The following is a 26,650-nucleotide window of genomic DNA, read 5'->3' on the forward strand; positions in this document are numbered from 1 at the left end:
CCCATTTTTAGCCTCATATACTTATCATGATCTTGAAAAATGGATGTACGGGTTGGATTTCTCACAAACATCCTGGTGGGCCCCATTTGGCTTGGGATTGGCTACTCCCCCTCCCACCAGCCCCGTGGCTGATGGTCGGTTCTCCGTGGGCCCCACCATGATGTATTCCGTTCATCCATTTTTACAGATCATTTTAAGGCTTTATACCAAAAATTATAAGAATATAAATTTCAGGTGGACCACACCACAGGAAAATAGTAGTGATTGGATATCCAGCATTAAAATCCTCCTAAGGACCGATGTACTGTTTATTTGACATCTAATCTGTTGATTAGGTCATAAAGACCCAGATGAAGGGAAAAAACGAAGATAAGCTTGATCCAAAACTTTTGTGGCCTTCAAAAATTTTTAATGGTTGAAGTTCGTTCAACACTGTTTCCTATAATGTGGTCAACTTGAGACTGGTATATACCTCAGTTCTTGTATCATATTATAAAATGATCTAAAAAAATAGATGTACGGCATGGATGAAACACATTCATTATGGTGGGGCCCACAGAGCACCAACCATCAGGCATCGGCTGGTGGCAGGGGAGTAGCCAATCCGTTTCCATTTGGCTTCCGCCCACAGGAAGTGCAGTCGCATCCCCTGTTTCCGCACTTATGTGCTGTTTATCTGTGATTGGGCCGAAAAAGGGGAGAGAGACTCTAACGGAGGGACGCGGATTGCGTCTTACCCCCGCTCGGACGGTAATAGTCCGGGCGGGCAGGGCTCTGTGGGGCCCACCACGATGTAAGTGTTTTATCCACGCCGTTTATTGTTTTTCTCAGATCATTTTAAGCTATGATCCTAACCATGAGGCAGGTCCAAATCTTAAGTTGACCACAAAATGGGGACTGAACTTCCACCATTAAAAAATTCTTGGGAGCTGGAGAAGTTTCGAATCAAGCTTATATTTGTGTTTTCACTTCATCCACGTCTGCATGACCTTATTAATAGGTTTGATGGTAAACAAACATCCCAATGGCCCATTAGAAAGGTTTCAACGGTGGGTGTCATTATCACTGCAGCTTCCTTTGGTGTGGTCCACTAGAGATGTGGACCCAGTTCATTTTTAGGGTGATAACTTAAAACGGTCTGATAGAAGCGATGAACGGCGTGGATAAAATACTTACATCGCAGTAGGCCCCACAGAGCCCTGCCCGGACGGTAATCCGTCCGGGCGGGGTAGGACGCAATCCCCGTCCGTAACGGAGAACGAAAAATAAAAATGCAGGAAAAAAATTGGATTTTTAAATTAATACGAGAATAAAAAATTAGGGAAAAAAAAGCGCAGAAAAATCATAAGAGAAAGATAAGATGCTTTTTTTCTCTATGGGTTTCGGTGGCTTAATCTGATTGAAAAAGAAAAAGCGAAGGAATGAAATCGACAGAGCTTTTCTTTTTTCCTTTTCAGGTATGCTTGGAAAACCCCTCATTTGTTTGCTATCTTTAGGGTTTTAGGGTTTTGATGATTCTCTCTTTTTGCTATTTTTGGCTGCTTTTTTCTCGGATTCTTGAAGATACTTGCATCGTCTTCTTCTTTTGCCGACGAGACTACTCATTTTCAGAATTTTTTAGATTTTTTTTTGGGAATTGATTCTGTTTATTTTTGCGGATTCTTGATTTATTAGAAATTTCGTTTGAATGAGATTACGGCCTTACTTCGTTTGAAGAGATTGTGACGATCTAGAGAGCGGAAAACCTTGGAAGGATCGGGGCATTGAAACGTGATTTCTGTTTTTACCAAACGGGAAATGATTTCACGTGAGGTGTTTCATTTCCCTTCTTTTTTTTTTCAAGAATTGTGGGGAAGATGGTGATTTCTTACCTGCTAAGAGTTAGAATTCGTGGAATATTGGATTTGCGAAATGAGTAATCCGATGCGATGGATATGCTTAGGGAACACTACAATCGAGTTCTATGACTAAACGTTCCTGAGGATATGCAATTGTTTGATGCGATTACGGTTTGAGCTGTTTCTACCAGAACTCCGAAAACATTCGAAATTTGTAAAACATGTTTAGAAATTTGAGGTATCATACAATGATTGGGCTTATAGTTTGTAAGTTATGCTTCAATTTTCAGTCTGTACAAGTAGGGCATTTGATTCAATTTTTCAAGCCATTGATATGGTGGGCCTCACTGTATATTAGATGGCACGTCCACCAAGAAACCCCTCTTGATTGGAAGATCTTATCTGTTGAAGATGTGACTTTTATTCAGTTGAATGTGGATCATTGTGTGTTTTCTTTCTGTAAGCCTATTTGCTGGCTGCTCATTGAATTGTTAGGACCTTCTCTTCTAGGATATTTTTGGTGCATGAGCTATCCATGGTAGGGCCCATAATATCAACGGTTCAGATCACTGCAACATAGGGCCAACTTTTACAAAGTACAAACTGAAAACCTGCATGGTAACATCAAACCTTATGCTGAAGCATTGTGTGATACTTCTAAGAATTTAATTCTCTTTCTTTGTCTCCTCTGGCCAAAGCTAACTCGCATGGGAAGCTAGATGAATATACTGTGGAATGTTGCATTATGAATGCATGTCACATTTCTACTTTTTTTTTTGTTGTTGTTGTTGTTGTTTGAGCCCTTTTACTTTTGCCATCAGTTTGTTATGTTTCATTGGCTGAAAAGACACTAACATGCATTTGGCTGAACCATTTTATTGACGCAGAGCATGCCCATCCATGTAACTGAATGAGATGCATCCAGAGGCAATGGAAGGGACGGGAGACTTAAACGGGGTAGAAGAGAATGCGGCAGAGGCTCCACACCTCAAAAGGAAAGACTATGATCATCCTCAATCAGAGAGCCGTAACATGATGGAATCACCTGGGACATTTATGTCTCCAGCCAATGATTGGCATGAGCCTCATTCCTCGTCAAGATCACCTGAAGTATTCACGGAGACTTTAGAGGGTAAAATTCTGGTTGGATGTGCGGGTTCCAAAAATGGATCTGAACAGCTGCAGACTAATCCTCACACTGTGGATGATGCGGGTTTGACAGTCGAGGAGTTGACGCTGAAAAATTACAAGGGCTCAAACTTGTCGATAGTTGGTTGCTCAAACAGCCGAGATAAAATGCCGAGGAAAGGCCAATGGCAGCATCTATATCAGCTAGCAAGTGGGACTGGGAACAGGAGCTCACGTGGAGATGTGGTGTCCAAGGAACAGGTAGGCGGTGGAGAGGATGTGGTGCCCAAATCACAGGTTCAAAAGCCGCCACTTGCTAAACATCCAAATGATGAAGATCATGTTGAAATCTCGGAGCATTTAATTAACAGTGACAATCATACTGTCTCGAGCAATTCATTTACAGGATTTCAAGGAGGGATCCGGACAAAGGTTCTTTCAGCGTCTGGATTCTCTCAGTTTTTTGTCAAGAAGACCTTGAAGGGGAAGGGGGTTGTATATAGATGTCCGGGAACTCATGAAGGATCTGGTGTTGTGATCCGGGGTCAGAATAATGAAAAGGTAGTGACTGGGGTAGCTTCTGATATATCTCAGGGTTCTACTGCAAAAGCTGATGATTTGTCTAGATGCAGTGGTGATGTGGCTGGTGCTCGTGCAAATTTAATTCATGATGGAGTCAGCTTAAGAGAATGGCTAAAAGCTAGGTCTGGAAAAATAAATAAGGACAAGAGTCTGCATATGTTTAGGCAGATCTTGGAGGTGGTAGATCTTGCGCACTCTCAAGGTGTTGCCTTGCAACACATGCGACCATCTTGTTTCATGATGTTGCCATTAGACAAGGTTAAATATGTTGGTTCTTGGGGCCCTCAAATCCAGACAGAGTTGTTAGACAATGCAATTAATCAAGATGCTCACTACTCTGAGCATCATTTGAAAAGGAAAAGATACATCGAGCAGGGTATGAATTCCCATACCATGTTATCAGTGACACATCAAAAGCTCAGTGACCATACGAATTTTGTCGGCCAACTTCCCAAAACCTTCACTAGAAGTGGCTTGATTTGTGAAACGTTTAAGGAAGATCATAATAACAATTTTAGATCACAAAATTCTGGTTGTGATTTTAGGGAACAAAACTCAGATAAAGGACATAAGCCTCAAAACATGTCTAGCAGTCCAAGGGTATTAAACTCTTCACAACCTCAATTGGGTTCTGAAAGCATACATTTGGAGGAGAGATGGTATGCTAGTCCAGAGGAGCTCAACGGCGGGGCTTGTACATTGTCATCAAATATCTACAGTCTTGGGGTTCTTCTGTTTGAGGTGCGTATAAGTGTCTATTATGCTATTTATATATCACAATTGTTACATGATAGATGCTTTCAACACTTTGTGTTTTGCTAGTTGTTGTTCAATTAATATTTTGTATTAGATGTGTACTTAATATGTTCTATTGTAGAGTTTTTTTTTTTGTGGCCTTACTTTGTTTTATCCTGGGTTGGGAGATAAGTGTTTGGAACTGAGTCACTTGGTCCATATCACTTTGTATTTCCCTTATGGAGGTTTGCTAGGTAGCCCTATGCACCTCTCCACATGCGGCTATGTGGGTGCGTGCGTGTGTGTGTAGGATTTCCAAGCCATTTATCAAGTAAGATTGATCATGTAGATCCTTTGGCTCAAGCTCGGGCTGTTTAGCTATCTAGCAGGTTGCACATTAAAGAAAACAATGGCCAGTCCAAAAAGCTTGCAAATGTTTTCTAGGCTGTTGTTGTTTTTGTACATGTTTGGCCTACCTAATAGTTGCTATGGCAATGGAATCTTTTGGGAAGATTTGTACCTTGGGAATCTACACTTCCCAAGAAATTTCCTCAACTTCACACTCGGGCCAATTGGAATACTAGTCTTAAAGATTCATATGAGCCAGTGGGAAGCAAGGTGGTGTGGTTGGTTCAATTCCGCACAACTTGTGGGACACAATGGTAATCAAGCTCTTCAATCCTTTAACAGGTTGCAAGCTATTCTGCCTCAAAAGCTGCTAGGGGGGAGGTTTGGGGAACCTGTGGTGCACCACGAGTCAAAGCTTTCTATTGGCCATGGCTGCCAAAAAATTCTCATGATAGGCCATATCCAAAAACATAATTGGCCTGTTCTCAATGTGTTTTATTTGCTGGAATGATTCAGAATCAGTGGACCACCACTGTAGGTGGTTGAAATTGATTAGGTCCTCCCATGATCGATTATGGAGCTTATGGATGGTTGGAATAGTGGGCCATTTGAGCCTCAAGGTAAATCATGTGGAAAATGCTCCCTCGGGCAATTCTATGGGGATTTGTAAGGGTAAAATGTTGAGCCCAACACTTCTTGTTGACAAGATTAAGACCTCACTGCCTCACTGCCCTGGATGTTTTTAAAGGGATCCCTCTTTTTGACCTACTCTGTCAGTGGAAAGGGTATATTGATGATCACTAGCATTGTCCTATTAAAGTGGGGGTATTGGCCACCTCCTATGTTGGGTTAGTGGAAGTTGACTGTTGATGGAAGCTCTTTAGGCAACGCAAGTGTGTCCAGCTTTGGGGTAATATTGAGGGATGAGCAAAGTGCTATCAAGTTCGCCTCCTTGGGGTTGGCGGGGATGAGGAATTCATATAGATGGAAAATTCTGGCTACAAAAATTGGCATAGAAATGTTTGCCAGTAAGGTTGGTGGGCCCCTGATGATTTGAGGGGAAAATGGAAATGTTTGCCGGGGGGGCTCGGGTTCCACAATTACTCTTCCTTCACAAATAAATTCGCTGGTTACCAATGAAAGGATGCTTGGCAAGTCACAGTGGGTGTTGGATGTCCCAAATTCTTCTATATTGTATTATCTTAACTCTTCAACCTTGGCCTATAAATCGACATGCAACGGAGATGGGACTTAAGATCAAAGGGTTTTGATTTTCTGACGTCAAAGGTATCTTGGGCAACACCCAACCGCAATGGCATAAATGATACTCAAATTAAACATTCTTAATCATGGGTTCCATACTTTAGATGGATCTCCATTCATTTGGTTTTGGTGTTATGGACCTACCCAAAATTGGCCCAACTATATCAATAGCTTAATTTGAGTATTGCCATGTTGAAAATTGCAATTACACTGTTAGCTTTTTTTAATTGGAGGACCAACCTCTAAATTGTGATTACCTTTAGCGTCTCTGAGCCTTTTGCCATTGATATGCAAATAGCTTGGTAAAGAATGAAGGTTGATGTCTGGTGGAAGTTGTTTGCAAATTTTTTGCCAATCTACCTTTTATTTATAATCTAGACATGGAGAAAGCTTACAATTATGTGATTGGAAGTTTTTCTGTTATAGTACCAAATTGGTTGGGTTTTGATACCAAGTGGAGAAATTAGATTTAGGAATGCAGGAGTTTTTTTTTTTTTTCCCAATTTTGGTGAATAGATCCCCTAGAGGTTTCTTCGGAGTTACCATGGGCTACAACAAGCGGATTCTTTCTTCCCCTCTCTTTGTGATTGTGGGGAGGTTCTTAGTAAAATGTTGGACTGAGCAAGAGATCAAGGCTTAGTTAATATTTTGCAACAGAGCATGCCAATTTTCAGATTTCTCACCCTCAGTTTGGTGATGACACACTCCCTTTTTTGTGGCGAATGAGAGACAAGTTGATAATAATTGCAAGGTTTTCAAATGCTTTAAGATTGTGTTGGGGCAAAAATCCAGAAAAGTAAATTTTGGGGGTTTCATTGTGTGAAGATGAGGTTCTTGCCTTCACTCAGGCCTTAGGACGAAAACCAGTAAAACTTCGGTCAACCTCTCTCGGTCTTTCTTTATGCATTGGCAAGCTAGCCAAACATCTTTGGATGTGGTGGTGGGAAGGAGAGGAAATTATCTACTTGAAAGAAACCCCTATTTGTGTTTTGGGGGGTGCATCACCTTGAGAAAGTATGCTTTAGCTAGCATGCTGCGTTACTTTATGTCCTTGTTACCTACCAAATGCCGTTAATAGATTACAAAGGATCCAAAAGGGTTTAGGATCAGAAAATGATTCATGTAGATGACCCCACTTAGTTGGGATAAGGCCTAGATAATAATGATGATGAGAGGATCCAAAGGGATTTTCTTTGGCAAGTGGCTGAGGGAAAAAAGAAGAAGAAGAAAACTTTCACTTCGTTAGCCGGGATGAGGTTTGTAAACCAAAAGAATGTGAAGGGTTAGCTATTAGAAACCAAAAGTCTCTGAACTCTTCCCTCCAAGAAAATCATTGTGGAGGTTTGGGGAGGAGGAAGATGACTTGTGGAAAAGCCTGATTGCGAGCAAGTATGGGTGGAATAAGGTGGTGGTTCTCTTGGCAGTCCTCTCTGTATAGGGCTTCTGGCCTTTGAAAAAGCCATGCTGAAACTTGGTATCATGTTTAGAAGAGAGTTATTCACTTATCCTGATGGTTTTCGTATTTAGTTCTATCTGGACAAGTATTGTGGGGACAAGTCTTTCCATATCCCTTTTCCTAGCCTCTTAAAGAATTGCTATGTAGGAAGGCTCCCCCACCCCCTTTCTTAACATCGACAATTTTATTGATTAAAGGCCAAAGCCTAAAGAAAACAACCAACCAAAAAACAGAAAAGATGAACAAGAATTACAACTCTATTCAGATATTGGAAAACTGATCAGCCACATGGAATGGGTGATCGATGTAGGAAGACTGGAAGACTCTTATCTCCCAGTGTTCTTCAATGGTGGGGGTTGGTGTGTTTTGGACTCATTTTTGAAGAAACCTCGTTGAGGATGAGATTGCCAATTTTTTTAGTGGCTCCGATAATTGGTTTGCTCTTTAGAAGAGAGTTATCCTTCACACCAGGGGAGGGTTTTCAGATTCGGCTTTGGCTGGATAGTTGGTGCAGGGAAAGGTCTTTCCATAATGCTTTTTCTAGTCTTCTTTAGAATTGCTATGGAGGAAGACTCTCTTATCTCCCAATTTGCTTCAATGGTGGGTGATGGTGTGGCTTGGACTCATTTTCTGAAGAGATCTCATTGAGGATGAGATTATCACTTTTGTTTGTCTCACAAATCTACTTTGTGGTCAAGGATTTGTGCTAGAGGATTGGGAGGTGGGTGGAAAGTCAACAGTTTGGGGCAATTCTCTGTCAAATCGTTCTACTCAGTCACATCTCTCCCTCCCCCTCCTAAAGCCATGGATCTTATGCACCACATTGAGAAGTACATGGGGTTGCCTCAAGTCATGGTTCTTGTGTGGCTTGCAAACGAGCTTGGATGCGAGAATGTGTGAAGTCGGCAAAAATCTCAATTCTGGTTAATGGCTTCTCAAATGGTTTTTTAAAGCCTCAAGAGGCCTACGTCAAAGGGATCCTCTGCCCATATTTATTCATTGTTATCATGGAGGCTTTGAGCAGATTGATAGACAGAGGGGTGGAGATGGGGCTCATGAAAGGATTTAGAATTGATAATTCATATTTCCAGGTTTCTCATTTGCAGTGTGTGGATGATACTTTGTTATTTTGCGAGGCAGACTCTCTCAATGTTGAAAATCTTTGAGCGATCATCGTCAGCATTGAGGCAGTTTCGGGTTTGAAGTTAATATTAGTAAGAGTGAAATTTTGGGGGTGGGAATTTCGGAGTAGGAAGTGAAGATATATGCTTACAAATTTGGGTGTAGGGAGAGGGTGCCTTTCCTACGTCATATCTTGGTTTTCCACTATGTGTTGGAAGACTGGGGAAATATCTACGTGATTGTGATTGAAAGGTTTGAAAGAAGGTTGTCTCAATGGAAAACTCGACATTTGTCTTTGGGCGGGAAAACTAACTTTGATCAAGACGGTTATGTCTAATCTTCCAGTTTATTATATGTCATTATGCAAATGCCTAAAGTCAGTTTTGAATAATTTGAAAAAACTTAGGAGGGATTTCTTGTGGAAAGGAGCGGAAGATGGACATAAATTTCATCCTATGAAATGAGAAGAAGCGTCTAAGCTGTGGGATCAAGGGGGTGTGGGTTTAGGAAGTTGGAGGATATGAATTTAGCATTGTTAGGGAAATGGGCTTGGAGGTTTAGGGTCAGAGTAGCTTCTCATTGGAGAGAGGTGATATGTAGGAAATATGGTGTGGAAGATAAGGGGTGGTGGATTAGGTTGTCATTTTAGTATAGATCATCACACCTATGGAAGTCAATGGCGTTAGTAAAACATAAAGTTTGGGAAGGGGTTGGGTTTTTGTTGAGGAATAGGAAGAATATCAGATATTGGGAAGATAAATGGGTAGCATGGCATAGGTTGAGGGATCTTTTTCCATGGTTGGTGGAAATTTCTCTTGAGGTAGTTTTTTTTTTTTTTTTTTTTTTTTAAAAAAATCCATTGTGGGAGAGGAAGTGGCATGGGCCCCATCGTGTAAAGGTACTTGGTGGATGTAGAAATCTCAGAATTCATTAGTTTTTTCAATATGCTTTCAAAGGCATCTTTGGTTATTTCAGAACTAGACTTGATGGTATGGTCAAAAGAATAATCAGGTAAGTTCTTGGTGAAATCCTTTTATATGTTTGTAAGCGGGATGCTTCTTTGCTTGGGGTTTGTCTGACGTCGTTTGTTTGGCGATATGGTGCTCCTCTAAAGGTGGTGGTGTTTGCATGGCTAGTGGGGAGGAAGAAAGTGCTAACATTGGATAACCTCTGCAGAAGGAATATGATCCCGCCAAATGTATTTCTCTTATGCTTTCGAGCCGAGGAAATGGTGGATCATCTATTTACCCAATGCTCGTTCACAACAGAAATGTGGGATAACTTCTTCAAATTATTTGGTGTTATATGGGTGTCGCCGGGCTCTATTGATAACTTATTCTTGAGTTGGCATGGTGGGGGTGCAGAGAAGATCAGGGGGAAATTTTGGCACCAAAGTCTATTAGCAGGTATTTGGGCTCTATGGTTTGAGAAGAATGATCGATGGTTTAGGAACCATAAGGGGCAGGTTTTGGAAGTCTTCCAAAGGGCCAAATTTCATGTTTTGGGATGGGCGCAAGCATCAAAGATCATCTCTAATGTACCAGAAAGCTGACGGCTTCAGCCTTTTTCGAATAAAATTTTCAATGTTAAAAAAAAGGTGCTAACGAGTGCCCATTTGAGGAATAGGAAGATGATAATCCCAAATGGTTGCATTATCTAAGGGATGTAGAGTGATACGTCGGCTATTTATGCATTCATTTGGGTAGAAGATGTGGTGGAATTTCTTGAGGTTATTTAGGGTGGAGTGGGTTATGCCATTCTTGATTGGAGAATTCTATAGAGCTTGCCATGGTGATAGGTGAGGGAGTGAAGGAGGACAATCCTATGTTTGCTCAGTGTTTTAAGTATCGATGATATTGGCCGATATAGCCCATGTTATAGCCTGTATCCCACCTATGCAATACAAAATGCACAAGTAGTGGGATATATCCTACATGTTTGATCCGGTGAGCATTTTCGATATTTGATTCTTTTTTTTTTCTTTTTCTTTCTTGTAAATCATGTTAAATTAGTGTCAAATTGTTACAAATCCATGATTTTTCATGTTTTTGGAGCTTCGATTTCAAGATTTGGAGGAGATGAGCCGAGTTGCAGAAAATTGAAAAAAATAAAAATAAAAATCCAATTTCTCACAAATTGGTTACAATATGTGTCCAAACATAAAATCAAATATGTATGTAAATTGATTTAGTGATTCTTTTTTAGCTTTTGAATGTATTGCTTGTGTTTCCACACGTCTTCTTACATTTATAAATTATATGAATAGACTTTGAATATACTTGCATCAATTCAGCTAGATAGCACAGATTAGGACCCCATACAAGAAAACTAATTTTGTGCACTTGTTTTTTGAAATGCTTTGATTTATAAGTTTGTATTGATGTCTTTTTTAACAATCACTAAAGTTTCATTGAAAAATTCAACCAATTTCCTAATGTTTCCCCATGTTTCCAACAACAATGATGCATTACGCGATAAAACCGATATACCCCATGCGATAACTGATGCGTATTCGTATCCCAAGGGTGCAATACGTAACGCGATACCGATATTTCGAACACAGTGTCCACTTACTCTTCTTTCTATACTGTGGTCAATATGGCATGAACACAATAGTAGGATATTTAAGGACTTTCAGAAGGCGAAATGGCTAGTTATTGAATGGGCTAGATCGACTATGGTTTTTGCTGATAGGTTTGGGGATTTATTCAGGGATCTTGGGGAGATAACTCTCTTTTGTATTAATTGGATGATGCTTCATCATCTTCGTATTTGCTCCGTGTTTCTTTTCTATTAAAATTTTAGTGCCCTCCAACAAGAGGGGCAAAAATAAAAAAGAAAAAAGAAAAGAAAAAATTGAGAACATGTTTGGTTAGTCATAAATGCATGAGGTGGATGGTAAATAAGTAATCATGATGAGTGCCCATTGTTTGGTTAACAACGGGAATTTTGCCTAAAAAATTGTGCCAAACTCAACCTTGTAAGAGGTGGACCGCACCATGATTTATATGTTATATCCACACCGTCCATTCAAATATTTTTTTTTTCAAATCATTTTAGGGCATTAGCCCAAAGGTGAGGCAGATCCAAAGCTCAAGTGGACCACATCATAGAAAACAGTGAGGATTGAACGCCTACCATTGAAAACTTCTTGGGGGCTATAGAAGTTTTGGATCTACCTCATTTTTTGGTCCATGCCCTAAAATGATCTGACACAATGAATGAATGGCATGGATGAAACACATACATCATGGTAAGGCCTACAAAGTTTACATGAGCAATCCAATCCTCTTTTTAAAATCTGTACCTGTCAACATTAGATAATACCAAATTAAGTCATCATCACTCGTGTTTACCATCATTTACATTCATTTACAGCTAACCAAACATGCCTTGAAGGAATTGGAACCATATTTAGAAATGTTCAATTAACTTAGAGCTTTGCTATCATGTCATGTTGTGGTCTAAATTATTAAGTCAATTAATGTTCGTGAGAGGACTTCTAGCACTCTCCATTTGTTGGTCACTTTAATTGAGCCTTTTGTTGCTTCCTTGTAAGATGTTCTCTTCCTTCTCGTCCTTTCAGTGCTCTGAGGTTATTGATCTCCGAGCCGCATTGTAAATGCATGTTCTGTATGCCTGTATCACATGTTGACTTCTTACAGGGTGTTCAAAATCGGTTACGTATCGGCCGATACGTAACGGTAACGGCCCAGGCCGTTACGTGATACGGGTATAAATTGGTTGGGTTAGAAAAAGAGATGCGTAACGACCGTTACGGGCCCCGTAACGGCCGTTACAGGGTGTAATGTCCGTTACTCCGTAACGTCCCAAAAAAAAGAGGGTCTGTTTCACGGGGAAAAATAAAGGAAAAAGAGAAGAGAAGAGGAGAAGATAAAGGTCGAAGGCGTACCTGATTCTTCTTATTTCTTTTCCTCTTCTCCTTCTCCTCATCTCCATCAGCCGACCAACATCTCTGTGACTTTGTCTCTATTAGGGTTTCAAAATCGGAGAACCATCTCTCTCTCTACTAGGGTTTCGAACATAGAGCCCTCGCATCTCTCTCCATTTGAAATCGCAGCGAAGTCGAAGAGCCCTCTCTCGCTCTCTTTTCATTCAAAGGAAATCGGACTGCGTACGAATTACTCAGCACGCTTTTATCGTACTGAGTAAACTCTGTTGGGCCCATCGTGAATGTATGTGGTTTATCCACACCATCCATTTGTTTTTCCAGCTCATTTAAGGGGTTGATACCAAAATTAAAACATATACAGAGCTCAAGTGGACGATACCACTGGAAACTATGGGAATAATGATTTCCACCGTTGAAACCTTGCGAGGCCCCATAGTGATATTTATTTGACATCCAACCTGTTCATAAGATCACAAAAACATGGATGAAGGGCAAACACAAATACAAGCCTTATCCAAAACTTCAGTGGCCCTCAATAAATTTTCAACAGTAGAAATTCAATTCACACTATTTCCCGTGGTGTGGCCCATTTGATATTTGGATATGCTTCATTTTTGGGCTCAAGCACCAAAATTATCTGGTAAAATGGATGGTAGGAGTGGATAAAATATCTAAATCACATGGACCCTATAGAGTTTACTCGGTATGCAATCAACTTCCATTCCAAAGAGGCTACGTGGCTCATTTCCACTGAGTTTTCTTTTTAATAAAAGGTCCACGTGCCGCGTGGGCCCCACCATGATGTATGTATTTTATCCATGTCGTCCATCCATTTTGGCACATCATTTTAGGTCATGATCCAAAAAATTAGTAAGATCCAAATCTCAGGTGGATCACACTATAAGAAACAGTGGTTATAGAATGCTCACCATTAAAAATTTCTTAGGGTCCACTATAATGTTTATTTTCCATCTAACCTGATAATTGGGTCACACTGACGTGGATGAAGGGAAAACACACATGTCAGCTTGATCTAAAACTTTTGTAGCCCCCAATAAATTTTTAATGGTGGACGTTTAATTATTGTTGTTTCTTATGGTGCGGTCCACCTGAGCTTTGGATTTGCCTCATTTTTGGGCTCATGCTCTAAAATTATTTGGCAAAATGGATGGACGGTGTGGATATAACACATTCATCACGGTGGGGCCCAAAAAACTTTGACACTTGTGTGCTACACTTCACAATCCAAGTCCCGCCTAATTCGGGCCCTTAAAAATTGTACACGATACACGTATTAACTTAAAATTTTCCAATTAAATTATGGACTGTAGTTGCTAACTCACAATGCCAAAATCAAATTGTTTGAATAGTTTTAATTGTTAATTTGTGGACGCTTATTTTTTAAAATAGGGCCTTTTGATTTTTTTCATGATTCACTATCCAATAAATGTCCACCAATTCATAAGTGGGATAATGCCAATAAATTGCACGAATTTGAGGCTGATTTGGGGCATGGATTGGTCCTCCAAGTCAGCCCCAAATTGGCAACGCCATCTACCTGAATTTAATTTCATTTTTTTAAAAGAACTATTGGGAGAAATGATATCAAATTGTTAAGTATATTAATTAGATATTTAGAAAATTAAATATATGAATTTTGTAGTCAAATCCAGGTTATCTGGTTCATAAATTCATCAGACAGTCCGATACAACTTCTCACCAAAGAGTGGACTATTGCACCACCATAACTATGTTCCAATTTATAAATGAATGCATATTTGGAATGCTTAGAATATTTCGGATTTAATCCATATTTTTTTTGGCAAAAAAAAAATAAAAATTGCACCGTTACGGGCCGTTACGCCCCTGTATCTCCATTACACCCACGTATCGGTATCGGTATCGGAAGACACCATTATGCCAACCGATACCGATACGGGATACCTTGGTAGAAAAGCATGTTGCCTGGGCTAACTTTGGTTTTTCTCTGCCAGCTATTATGCTATTTTGAATTATGGGAGGTGCATGCTGCAGCAATGTCAGATCTACGCCATCGAATTCTTCCTCCAAATTTTCTATCAAAAAACCCTAATGAGGCTGGCTTCTGTCTTTGGCTGCTACATCCTGAGCCTTCTTCCCGGCCGAAGACAAGGTATTGGATATTATACTTTATAGAAGATGCACAAATTCATATATTTTAATGAAATTTGGCTCTTCTTTGGCACTTCTTTAGGAGAGGAGTCTGATTGATTGAATGTGTTTCTTTTTGGGAATTGTTGTGGTGACCTTCTCTTGTTACCTTCTCATTATCTTTCAAGATAGTGTTGAATTATTTATCATTTCTTTAAATGCTCTTGTTTTTTTTTTTTTTTTTTTGAATGATGATGATATATTAATAAAAGATGAGGCCAAAGCAAATACAAATACAAATACAAACATGTTTGTGATCTTCCTAATATCAGACTACTTGTAAGGTGGTAAGGGTGGCAATGGGCTAGGTAGCCCGCTCAACTCGATGAGCCCGACCTGGCCAACTTCGGGCCAGGCTGGATCAAGTCAGGCCCAGGCACAGGCCCAATCATTTTTTTGGGCTTGACCCTTGGCTATTAAGTGTCGGGTTGGGCCTTGGCCTCGCCTATTGCCACCCCTATAAGGTAGATTTGGAAGACACGTAGTAAACCAATGACATTTAAGACAATAAAATAAACAACTGAATCCAAGTCAAACTACACAAACCCTGTGAGATACTTTTAGTTGCTAACTTGACACATGGCCAGATGTCAAATCAGAAGAACCTTTGTTCAATTCATCATATGCTTCGCCATTCATGCAAATGCTTCTCCTTTTGTGCTGGTATGGGAATTAACTCCTGACTGTGTAAACTAGTCGTTACAAACATGTGTTTTAGCTCTAAGTGTTTGTCAAGATGCCAAATGTATGTTAATGGACCTAGCATAATACATGCTGTATATGTTGGACGTTTATCTGGAACATTATTTTATTTTTACCATTTCCTAATATTTACACATGGAACTATGTTTACATTGCGAGATGAAAACGTGTTGTACCTTACACCATACCTTAAGATACCAATGTAAGATCATGGTACGGAGTGGGGTAGCTGATCTCAGTTTTACTGCTGAGCTGTCTGTGTTGGGTCAGTTGTGTATGTGGTGGCTGCAATGCTTTGATATCTTTGCCTTCATCATTTTGATTGCACGAGGGCCTCACCACTAGGAAGTGAGTGACACTCCAACTTTACTAGAAGCCACCTTGCATATTGAGAACTAATTGTCTGTAAGGGTTTACCCTTTTCTTTCTTTTGACTGGTGATTTATCCACTTAAAAGCTTTCTTTATAGATGAAAATTTCAAGTGATGAACATGTTTCTAACTGTAATTCTCATAATTGACTTTATTTGGTTAACTTTCTTTCTAGATGAAAATCTCAAGTGACAGAAATGTTTGTAACTGTACTTCCAAGAATTGCTTTTATTTGGTTAAAATATAAGATATTTGTTTATAGTAGAGGTTGTAAGCAGTGTTCAAAATATCGGTATTGCACTATGTATCGCACCCTTGGGATACAGATACGTATCGGTTATCGCACGGGATATATCGTTTGTATCGCATAATTTATCGCACTTTTTGAGAAACATGGGGAAACATTGAGAAAATGGTTGAATTTTTTAATGAAACTTTGGGGATTGTTAAAAAAGCCCTTAATATACACTTTTAAATCATAACATCTCAAAAAAAATATGCACATAATAAGTTTCCTTTGTATAGGGTCCTAAGCTATGCGATGTTTAACTGAACTAATGCAACTATATTTAAATTGGATGCATGATGTTTATAAATATATTATAGTCATATATGAAAACACAACCAATTCATTGAAAAGCAAAAGAAGAACGGAAGAAGTAAAAGTTGAGAAATATACATATCAATGATGGGGACTAGTTGTGGTCTAGATCCACATAGAGTTGTGCGGTGGCTCGTAATCATCATCTCCATCTCGACGGGGCTGGACATAGTACTGCTGCTTCACAAATCGACATGTGGACCACACCACAGGAAAACAATAATGATTGGATATCCACCATTAAAATCCTCCTAAGGCCCACTGTACTGTTTATTTGACATCCAATCTGTTGATTGGGTCATAAAGACCCAGATGAAGGGAAAAAATAAATATCTGGTTGGATGACAAATAAACATCACTGTGGGCCTTAAAAAGGTTTCAACGGTGGAAATTAACAGTTCCACTGTTTACTGTGGTATGGTCCACTTGAGTTGTGGATATTGTTCAAATTTGGGCTGAGCACCTAAAATGATCAGTAAAAATGGATGGACGGTGTGGATAAACCACGTGCAATCACGGTGGGCCCAACAGAGTTTACTCGGTACGAGCGTACCCATGTCGCCCGTCATTGACGGAAAACGGATGGACGGCGTGGATAGACCACATACATTAAAGGTGGGCCCAACTGAGTTTACTGAGTATGATAAGAGCGTACTCCGTAACCCACCGCACGATCGAAACCCCTTTTCACAGAAGCGGATTGCGTACTGAGTAAATCGTGTGGGGCCCACCGTCATTGATGCATTGTATCAACTCCGTCCATCCGTTTTATCATATAACTTTAGCGCTATAAAGAAAAAATTAATAATATCCAAATCTCTAGTGGACCACACCACCTGAAACAGCGTGGATTGAATTCTACCGTTAAAAAGTTCTTGGGGGCCCACAGAAGTTTTTTATCAGGATGATATTTGTGTTTTACCCTCATCCATGTCTATGTGATCTCATAGACAGTTTGGATGAAAAATAAACATCACTGGGGCCTTAGAAAGGTTTCAACGGTGGAAATCAGTATTTTCACTATTTCCTTTGGTATGGTCTACTTGAGAGTTTGATATAACTCAATTTTGGGCTCAACCCTTAAAATGATCTTCAAAAACTGATGGACGGCGTGAATATATCACATGAATTCACAGTAGGCCCAATAGAGTTTACTCAGTACGATAAGAGCATATTGAGTAACTCAGTACGCAATCCGATTTCCCTTTTCACCCCCATCTCCGCGCCCTTCTTCTTCGTTTTCCCTCTCCTTCACGCATGCAGAGGTTTTGACAATCGCGGCGGCGACGATTCTCATTTCGGAGGAAGGGGTTTCTCAATCTGGCCTGATTTCTCGCCGGAATTTCCGAGAAATCCTCACAAATACTCTCCAATTAGCGATGGAGGAGGGAAATTGAAGAAAATTCAAGAAAATCGTACTAAATTCAAGAAAATCGTACTTACCTGTCGAATGGCCCACCTCCGATCACCAATCTTTGCGGGTACTCTTCGATTTCTCTCTCTCTCTCTCTCTCTCTCTCTCTCTCTCTCTCTTTTTCTAATTCAAATTTTTTTATTCTCCACCTATACGCATGGCTATTTATGGACGGATGTGGGTTGTTGGCTACAGTGGGACCCGTGAGTCCCCTGCAAAGCGTCTGTGGGTGTGCGTTATTCGACGATATATCATGCGATATCTGAGTTTTTGCATTTTTGGTGTCTTTTGGGCGTTATCGCCCGGGTTTCGTCTTGTTGTGCAACGATAACGATAATATCGGCCAATATATTGGCCGATAGTATCGATATTTCGAACACTGGTTGTAAGTAGTGCAAGTTAAGTTGGTCTTGGTGGGATTTTTTCTGTCATGAATCTAAATTGTATTTCTTGGTTTATGTCATCACTTTGTATGGTCTGTGAAGAAATCTGATTAAAATTTTATTATATCATATGCATGACAGGGAAATCCTGCAATCTGATTTAATATGCAAAGCTCAAAACTTGTCCTCCAGAGATCAATCGTCATTGTCTGTTGATGAAGAAGATGCCGAATCAGAATTGTTGCTGCATTTCCTTATAACCTTGAGAGAACAAAAGCAGAAACAGATTGCCAAGTTAGTTGAAAACATTGGATGTTTAAAAGCAGACATTGGGGAAGTTGAAAAAAGGCACTCACTGAGAAATGAGCTTCTTTCTGGGACATATAAAGGCTCTGTTGCAAAAGACACACTGACAAGCTTCCATAATAACCCAGATGAATGCATTCACAATGGACCGTTACACACAACGATAGTCTCTGGTTCATCCATGTCACAGATGAATGAGGCTAGGTTGTTGAGAAATATGAATCAGCTTGAAAATGCATACTTTTCCATGAGAGCTAAACTTGAGCTGCCTGAGACTGATGGTGCAACACGTTTAGATAAAGATGTCCTAAAGAACCAAGATAGATGGTCTCCAATACAAAATGACAATGAGGAGTTCTGTATGAACAAGAAACCTACTGACCACCTTGGATCCTTCTTTGATGGTATATGCAAGTATGCCCGCTATAGTAAGTTTCAAGTACGTGGTATTCTAAGGAATAGCGATCTTCTCAATTCTGCAAATGTTATTTGTTCACTGAGTTTTGACCGGGATGAGGAGTATTTTGCTGCTGCTGGGGTATCAAAGAAAATAAAGATCTTTGAAATTGGTTCGCTCTTGAACAACACAGTTGATATTCATTACCCGGTAATTGAGATGTCGAGCAAATCGAAGCTCAGCTGTGTTTGCTGGAATAGCTATATCAAGAACTATCTAGCTTCAACTGATTATGATGGTGTGGTTCAGGTTTGTATTTCTTACACATAAAAGGGAATTTACTGAAAGTTTTCCAGTACATTTGCCTCTACTTTTCCTTTCCTTTTATTTTCTAATTAATAGAAAGATTTATTAATGAAAAAGAAAATGGCAAAATGAGTCAACTAAGTTCCGGAACAAAGCGAACCCATCCTAGTCTTAGCAAGGGTATTGGTAATCCTGTTGCCTCTCTTAAAGTATGACAAAAGGATACATTCATTTTCAGTCCCAAGTCTCTGATCTTTTCCACCACGAAATATCGTTTCCATTGCTCATACTATTACAACAAAGCCTGCTTGATTGGATTTTGTGAATCTCTTACCACAAAAGAGGGAGAGATTGGCAAAGCCCACTCATAGAGCATAGATTTCTACTCTATTTGTGTTGCAAAAAGGCATGCACTTCTAGTTTTAAGAGAATGAATTTGATCTCTTCCTTCTCATCATATGAAACTCCAAAAATGGAGAGACCTGGGTTCCAATCTGTAGTCTTTACCAACTTAAAATCGGTTGTCTTTCTCCCTTACACTACAAGAAATCCTCTGCCCTTCAACTCCGTTTAAACCATTAACTTACACCATTTCAAACACTGCTTTCCTTTTTTGTTTTTATTTTATGCTTATGATCTGCGTAGTTCCAAAAAATGGTTTGATACAGTCATATCGGGTCTGGTAGGGCATATGCAAGCTGAGACACATAAAGCCCCCATTTTTTTTCTCTCTGATTTTTCTTTCTTATTTTCCTTTTTTTCTTCAATTCAATCTTAGGGGAAGCTTAAAAACCGATCTTCAATAAAATCTAGTTCTATTTTGGACATCAAAACATGAAAAAACTCAACAAGTGGAGTGAGCCATTTTGGGATTGGTCAGGAAAATGGTTAAATCATCGCTTTTTTGTTTTCTTTTTTTGGTTGTATTTCAAAGTAACTGGCCCTAGTCCACCAAATCATGTTTGGTTTGTGTTTGACTAGGTCACATTGGTTGATTAATTAAAATTGTGCATAATAGACATACAAGATGATTTTTTTTTTTCTCTAATCTATAAAGTATATATATTCTACATCTCTGAGGCAAGATACCTACCACTAGAGGTGGGCACCGAACGACTCGATCCGGCTCACTCGACTCGTCCGACTCGTTCAGATCCGACTCAACCCGAACCGAATGGGTGAGTCGGTCCGAATCGAGTAGGTTTCGCCCAATCCGAACTCAAACTGAGTCGAGTTCGAGTTACCTAGTAACTCAACCCGAAACTCGATCCGGTTAAATGCGACTCAATCTGAAACCTGACTCTCTAACCCTACCCGCCGCACCCTACCCCGACCCGATCCCAAAATCTCTCTCTCCATCCCTCATCCTCATCTTCCAAGCCCGGCAACCACCCACCACTATCACCTTCCTCCCCCTCTCTCTCCTCTCCACTCTCTTGGTCTCTCCCTCCCTCATCTCTCAATCCGACTCGGTGCCAACTCGACCCGACTCGGTACTTCTGACCGGATCGGACTCGATCCGGATCAGTCCAGACAGACCAGACTCGGATTGAGTCAGGCATGCTGGACTTGGTATCGAGTTGGATTGAGTTCGGGTCAGGCCTATTTCAAAACTGGCTGGAGTCGAGTCAGCCCTAACTCGGTCCGACTTGACTCGATGCCCAGCTCTACCTGCCATGTTGTGGTTGGGTTATGGGTCCATTTGGATGCAACTTCTGTAGAAGGGTTTTCCCACAAAAAGCAAGTCACATCGACTTTGTTGGTTGATTTCAAAAACCAATCTGACTGCTTTTGGTGAGTCAGTTTTTTTGTGCTTATTTCGATGAGTGGGGAATCAAACAAGGTTTGCAAAGTGCATCCAAACACAATACAAGAAGGGGTTTGGCTCAAAACAGTGTTTAGGCATCAAACACTCCTTTTGATGTGCGTCCAAAAGGGCCCAAGTCGGGAATAACATGCATAGAGTTATGTATAATAGTATGTTGTTCATCGCAATATTTTTTTTATATATTGTAATTACAGATATATTAATTCTGGATAATCTGTGGTGATTCCTGCAGCATTTGATTAAAACCAATTTTCAGAAGCTTGATGGTCTGTGAAGCTATATTGGATTTTCTTAGTCAGATAACATGCTGTTTTTTTGTTCTGAATTACAATATTGAAGTACATCCAGCATGTAGGATAAATATTTCCTTTGACAAGGATGTGATTTTTTTTCGATGGATTTGAATAAGATGGGAATCCAAATTCCTAGCTTAGAGAATTGGTATGGAAATCTTTCATCCAGATAGACACATGTTGAAGTTCGGTTCATGTTATGCATTTTCTGGATATTATATTCCAAGATGGTCTTGCTCTATGCTGCAGTTTGGCCACGGTAGTCATCTCGTTTGTCGACCTATAATCTGTATGGAATGTACTTGACATTCTTATGAGTGACTCAAAATAGACAAATTATTTGATAGCTTATTTGGCCTATCATTATCTTATTCAGTTTCAGGTTTTCCTCAAATTACTTGTACTGCCAATCGAGTATTTGCTTTAATTATGACATTTACTTAGAGAAGGGCCACGATGTCCACTACCTTCAACTGTTGCCCTCATTGACTAATCTTCTTTGCATTGATTGGCTTGGATGGTATGCAGTTATGGGATGCAAGCACTGGTCGAGGGTTTTCACGATATACAGAGCATCAGAAGAGAGCTTGGTCTGTTGACTTTTCTCGAGTTGACCCAACCAAGTTAGCAAGCGGAAGTGATGACTGTTCTGTGAAACTTTGGAGCATTAATGAGGCATGCTTCTTTAATCACATTTTGTATTTTTGCACTGAAGATAGCTTGTACTCCACAGATTTGGATTTAGTTTCAAGCAATATTCTTCTGATTCTTTAGAAATGGAGAAGATACTTTTTTTTTTCTTCCAACAATGACCCTTGTGACACTGCCTGAACTCGAAAAATGAGAAGCAATGGCTTTCCGTTCATAAGATTTAAGTTATACTGCCATAATTTTAACCAATTGGTGCATACCCTTGCATCAGAAGAGAGTTTGGTCTGTTCTCTCTCTTTTCTGTTTTTTTTTTTTCTGGCTGTTCTAGCCCAATAAGATTTTCATCTTTCAAAAAAGAAGAAGAAGAAATTATTAAAAGCGATTTGCGAGCATTTGGTATATGCCTGGAAGACTGAATAATACAAGTTCTCTCTTATGCATTTGGGTTTTTTGGTCAATCATTTATCAAAGCATGTCCTTAACTGTTAGGAGAAATGATCGATCTGTTAGGGAAAGCCAGTGTCCTCATCCCAGATTAAAAGAGAAGCAAATGAGGTGGCAGATGGCTCATGAAATCAGGGCCTGTAGGTTGGTCCTCTTTGTTGGTTTCTCTTTTAATGGCCCATGATTAGGTCCTGTTTCCTGGTTTTGATTTTTGTATTTGTTCCTGGGGGTATCTGCTGGTTCTGTTGTTGTAAGCTTTCTGTTGTATGATTAGTTCTAATAAAATTATTTTTTTTAAAACGTTGATAGTTTTCTTCTAATAAAATTTGATTTTTTTAAAAAAGTAGATAGTTTGTGAATCAGAATTTTCATGTGACTAGAAGTATGAGCCACGGCTTGAAGGGGAGTGCTTACCTCTGTCAAAATAATGTTTGTTTCACTAGAAATTAGGCAATGGCATGAAAACTCGGTCTCTGCTTTTTCCTGCAAATTTTCTTTGAGGCAAGTTTAAAAGAAAAAAGAATAGAAAAGAAAAAGAAGATTGATTTGATGCTTTGGTACATTGGCAGGAAAATTGCATCAGCACGGTTAGAAATGTTGCCAATGTCTGCTGTGTACAGTTCTCCTCTTATTCCACCCATTTGTTGGCTTTTGGATCTGCTGACTACAACATCTACTGTTATGATCTTCGGACTACAAGAGTCCCTTGGTGTACATTGGCAGGGCATGGGAAAGCTGTTAGCTATGTGAAATTTTTAGATCCAGGTACACTTGTGTCTGCATCCACCGACAACACCCTTAAGCTATGGGATCTAAACAAGACCACTCCTAGTGGCGATTCCACTAGTGCTTGCAGCTTAACCTTGAGTGGTCATACAAATGAGAAGGTTTGTAGTCTACCATCTGGTTTCTTCACTCTTAATTGCTTCTAGCTTGAAACACCTTAGTTGAAGTGCTGGCTCATCTATTAACCATTGTCTTTTGATTCCTCAGAATTTTGTGGGTTTATCTGTTTCTGACGGTTATATAGCATGTGGCTCGGAGACGAATGAGGTACGTTTGGCTTCAATCTTGGTTTTGATTTATATATTTGAAATTTAATTTAATGGTACTGAATTTCTCTGCAAATCTATGTTGCATTCTATAGATTATTTTCACTAGTCTGTACTTTATTTGTGGCATGTAGTGGGAAGTTGTATGGGTATATGGCCCATTCTAGTTACTCAAATTTGCATCCTTATGTGGCCTAAAACATAACTTGCCTGCAATTCTGACAAGAGACCTCAGTATTTGCTAAATAAATTTAGTTCAGGAGATGTCTTGCAATGTTATGAAAGTATGTGGCCAGTGCCTAGGTTTATGCCTGTGTTATTTCTAGCACAATATACTGATCTAATCATCTAATATCTATACCTGCACATGTTTGTATCCAATACAACATAGGTTTAATTCTTTAATTGAGGAATGCTACTGTCTTTCCATTGCATCATTGTCTTTTGCCTTACAGAAGGGATATAGACCCATTTGGGGTTCCTTTTCTCAATCACATGAAGTCCTTGGGGCTTACGCAGATAGGCGCAAGCACCTACTGTTATGGGCAAAGGTGAAATGAGAATTTTATTCAGATTATGTTACGTAGTTTTAAAAACTCAATGTTGTGTCACAATCGTTTAAGTTGCTTTATTAACCAAGGTCTCAAGTCCTACCGTTATGGGCAAAGGTGAAATGAGAATTTTATTCAGATTATGTTATGTAGTTTAAAAAGCTCAATGTTGTGTCACAATCGTTTAAGTTGCTTTATTTAACCAAGGTCTCAAGTCCACCGGTTGGACCACAATTTATAGTACACCCAGCGAATAACTTCCAACCTGTTAAAAGTTCATGGGACATTCACATGTTCCAACAGGTTGGCCCCACCTTGAGGATCTCATCATACAAAAATCATCCCCACATATCATCATGTGAGCCACACCATAGAAAACAATTTATATCAATTGATAGATAGAAAAATACAAGTGCGGTCCATTTGATAATCGGACGTGGCTAATTTTTACACAAGTCGATCCTCATGATGTGTTCAACCTATTGGACGAATTGGAAGTCACACAAACCTGAAAGGTTGGATGTTATCTGCTGGGTGTACCATAACTGATAGTCCAACCAGTTGGACTTGAGACCTCTAATCTAATTTATCCAAATAAAAAATTTGAATGATTGCTCAAATTATCATGATTGGATTGGTTTGTTTGGCTGCCAATTGGAGTTTGACTTGGTCCACTCTGCAATTCGGCCTGTATTAATCCATTTGACTGTTGGAACTCGAGTTTTGGTACAAATTTTCTTAGTTTAACCATTGTATATCCTGTTTTTAATAAGAGAATCTTTGTGTGATCTGCAAGTTACCCGATCTCACTGCCTTACCATTCATCATTGCTTCTCTACATAATTAGTGTACGTCCCTGTAATGCTACACGTTTGTTCCTTCTCAGGTTTATGCTTATTATAAATCTCTCCCCATGCCAATAACTTCTCACAAGTTCGGCTCCATTGATCCTATCACTCGGCAAGAGACGGATGATGATAATGGACAGTTTGTTTCAAGCGTCTGCTGGAGAGAGAAGGCAAACATGGTTGTTGCTGCAAACTCTAATGGCAGTATAAAACTGTTGCAGATGGTGTGAGTGGAGGGAAAACAGCATGGAGTGGCTTGCGAATCTCAATTACCTTCCATTTCCTGTTGCATTATGTGGACGTGACCTCATGTGGATGACCCAAAGAAAAATGCAATACCCTCATGATGGGAAGCATCATGAAAATTTATGTGAAATCTTTGTGCTATCTTATTCCATCCGAGGAGGTTCTGTTCAGCATGCAATATGGAAATCAATTCAAGATCTTTGGAACCACAGCCTGAGAATATCTCAGGAGAGTTTAGCTGTAAATATCCTTGTGTAAAATACTGTTTTTTGATTGGTTCTGTGCTGATCGTTATAAAATTTCGTATGATGGCTGCAAGACAGAATGGAGGCTCGAAGTGGGCAGATGGTTACACAAAGTTGAAAATGCCACCTGTCTGAGACCACTGAAATCTGTGTCAAGCAAGGTTATCAAGATGCTCCTTAGGCTCGACAGATTAACAGGCGGTCAGAAGCTAAGCTGTTGGGTTACTGAGATTTGCCGAAAGAATACATGCACGATGTTGTCCAGCAATTGGTATATAGAGATGGATTGAAGGGCTTGATATTGGGAGATGGGTTTTACATTAATTTTTTTGTATTGATCATCAGTCATTTGTACCATTCTTGTTGCTCGCCCACAATGAATTTTCGATGAGCCATGCATTCCTTCAATTTTCTTGGAAGGACATGTATTTAACCTCACATTTTTTTGTTGACAGGATTGGACCATAACATTGTTAACCTTCCTACAGAGAAACTCCCAATTGGTTGTATAAAAGAAAAACCTGTTTTTGAAGAAATGTCTATCAAAATATTCTAACATTGAGGAAATTGCATCTCTTGTAGGAAAAATATGCACGGAGAAACTAACTTGTTGTTTAAGCCCATTGCTTTTGGAATGTCCAAGTGACTCAGATTACAAGAATACATATTTCTGTTGTGCACTCAATCGTTGCAGTCCACTATCCAAAATAAACCTTAAAATGTTTGACAAAATTTAGCGCATGCTGCTATTCAAACTGATGTGAATTCCTAAATCCATTGTGCGGGCAAGATGAGCTACTCACTCCTGAAATGATGGGAGCCGCTTGTGATCTGTTAGAAATTTCAAGTTAGTTGGAGGATTAAAACCAAACAAACCACCTTGATAATTTCTGTAAAAACTGTTGGGAAGGATTCCTGATTAATGTTCCTCTTGAAAACTGTTATCATAGGCCCTTTTTACAGGGCACATAGGCAATGAGAACCCTAACATTGGCATGTCTTCACATAATAACTCTGGCAAATCTTCTAGTGTACTATAGATGTCGTTTAAAATGCTGAGGTCCCATCTTTTCTTTCTTTTTGCTTATTTTATTTTATTTTATTTTTTTGAAGATAAAGATCATTTTATTAGAAAGGTGCCGAGATGGTGCCTAAACCTTACAACCCACTCAAATCAAAAAGAAAATTACAATCCTTCAAAATAGTAATAAAAGAGGCCCAGTCGGAGCTTGCTAATATTGTTAAAACACCTCCCATTCCATAAAACAGCTATCAACGTTAATCTCCATGCAGCCTGAGCTTGCTTCTCGAGGTTCACCCCACCCCATCCCAGGCCATAAACAAACTCGCCACGAGTCTAGCATCACCTGCTGCATGATAAACGAGGTGAGAAGGCTGGCCTAGACCCATGTGTGAAGGGGAAGTGAATGAACAAAT

General features: G+C 39.6%; 1 protein-coding gene across 2 annotated transcripts; it reads left to right on the forward strand.

The window, feature by feature from the left end:
• Positions 1 to 1,337: 1,337 nt before the first annotated feature.
• LOC131241295 (protein SUPPRESSOR OF PHYA-105 1-like) lies at positions 1,338 to 25,780 on the forward strand. 2 transcript variants are annotated; one of them, XM_058240082.1, is made up of 8 exons: positions 1,338 to 1,457; positions 2,726 to 4,289; positions 14,380 to 14,537; positions 18,188 to 19,058; positions 21,705 to 21,851; positions 22,841 to 23,158; positions 23,265 to 23,324; positions 24,761 to 25,780. In XM_058240082.1, the coding sequence occupies exons 2-8, from the start codon at positions 2,754 to 2,756 to the stop codon at positions 24,950 to 24,952; spliced, it is 3,282 nt and encodes a 1,093-aa protein (XP_058096065.1). In that variant the 5' UTR covers positions 1,338 to 1,457; positions 2,726 to 2,753; the 3' UTR covers positions 24,953 to 25,780. The 2 variants fall into 2 exon arrangements, with proteins under 2 accessions (XP_058096065.1, XP_058096066.1); XM_058240083.1 differs by lacking the exon at positions 1,338 to 1,457 and adding an exon at positions 1,474 to 1,807.
• Positions 25,781 to 26,650: the final 870 nt, after the last annotated feature.

Source organism: Magnolia sinica, chromosome 3 (assembly GCF_029962835.1).
Source record: "Magnolia sinica isolate HGM2019 chromosome 3, MsV1, whole genome shotgun sequence".
Lineage (NCBI taxonomy): Eukaryota > Viridiplantae > Streptophyta > Magnoliopsida > Magnoliales > Magnoliaceae > Magnolia > Magnolia sinica.

Excerpts from the sequence above, each read along its gene's own strand:
- LOC131241295 (XM_058240082.1), top strand. The coding sequence starts at position 2,754 with ATGCATCCAGAGGCAATGGAAGGGACGGGAGACTTAAACGGGGTAGAA. Across the intron at positions 14,538-18,187 it reads TCTTCCCGGCCGAAGACAAG|GGAAATCCTGCAATCTGATT; the intron begins GTATTGGATATT and ends TATGCATGACAG. Across the intron at positions 19,059-21,704 it reads ATTATGATGGTGTGGTTCAG|TTATGGGATGCAAGCACTGG; the intron begins GTTTGTATTTCT and ends GATGGTATGCAG.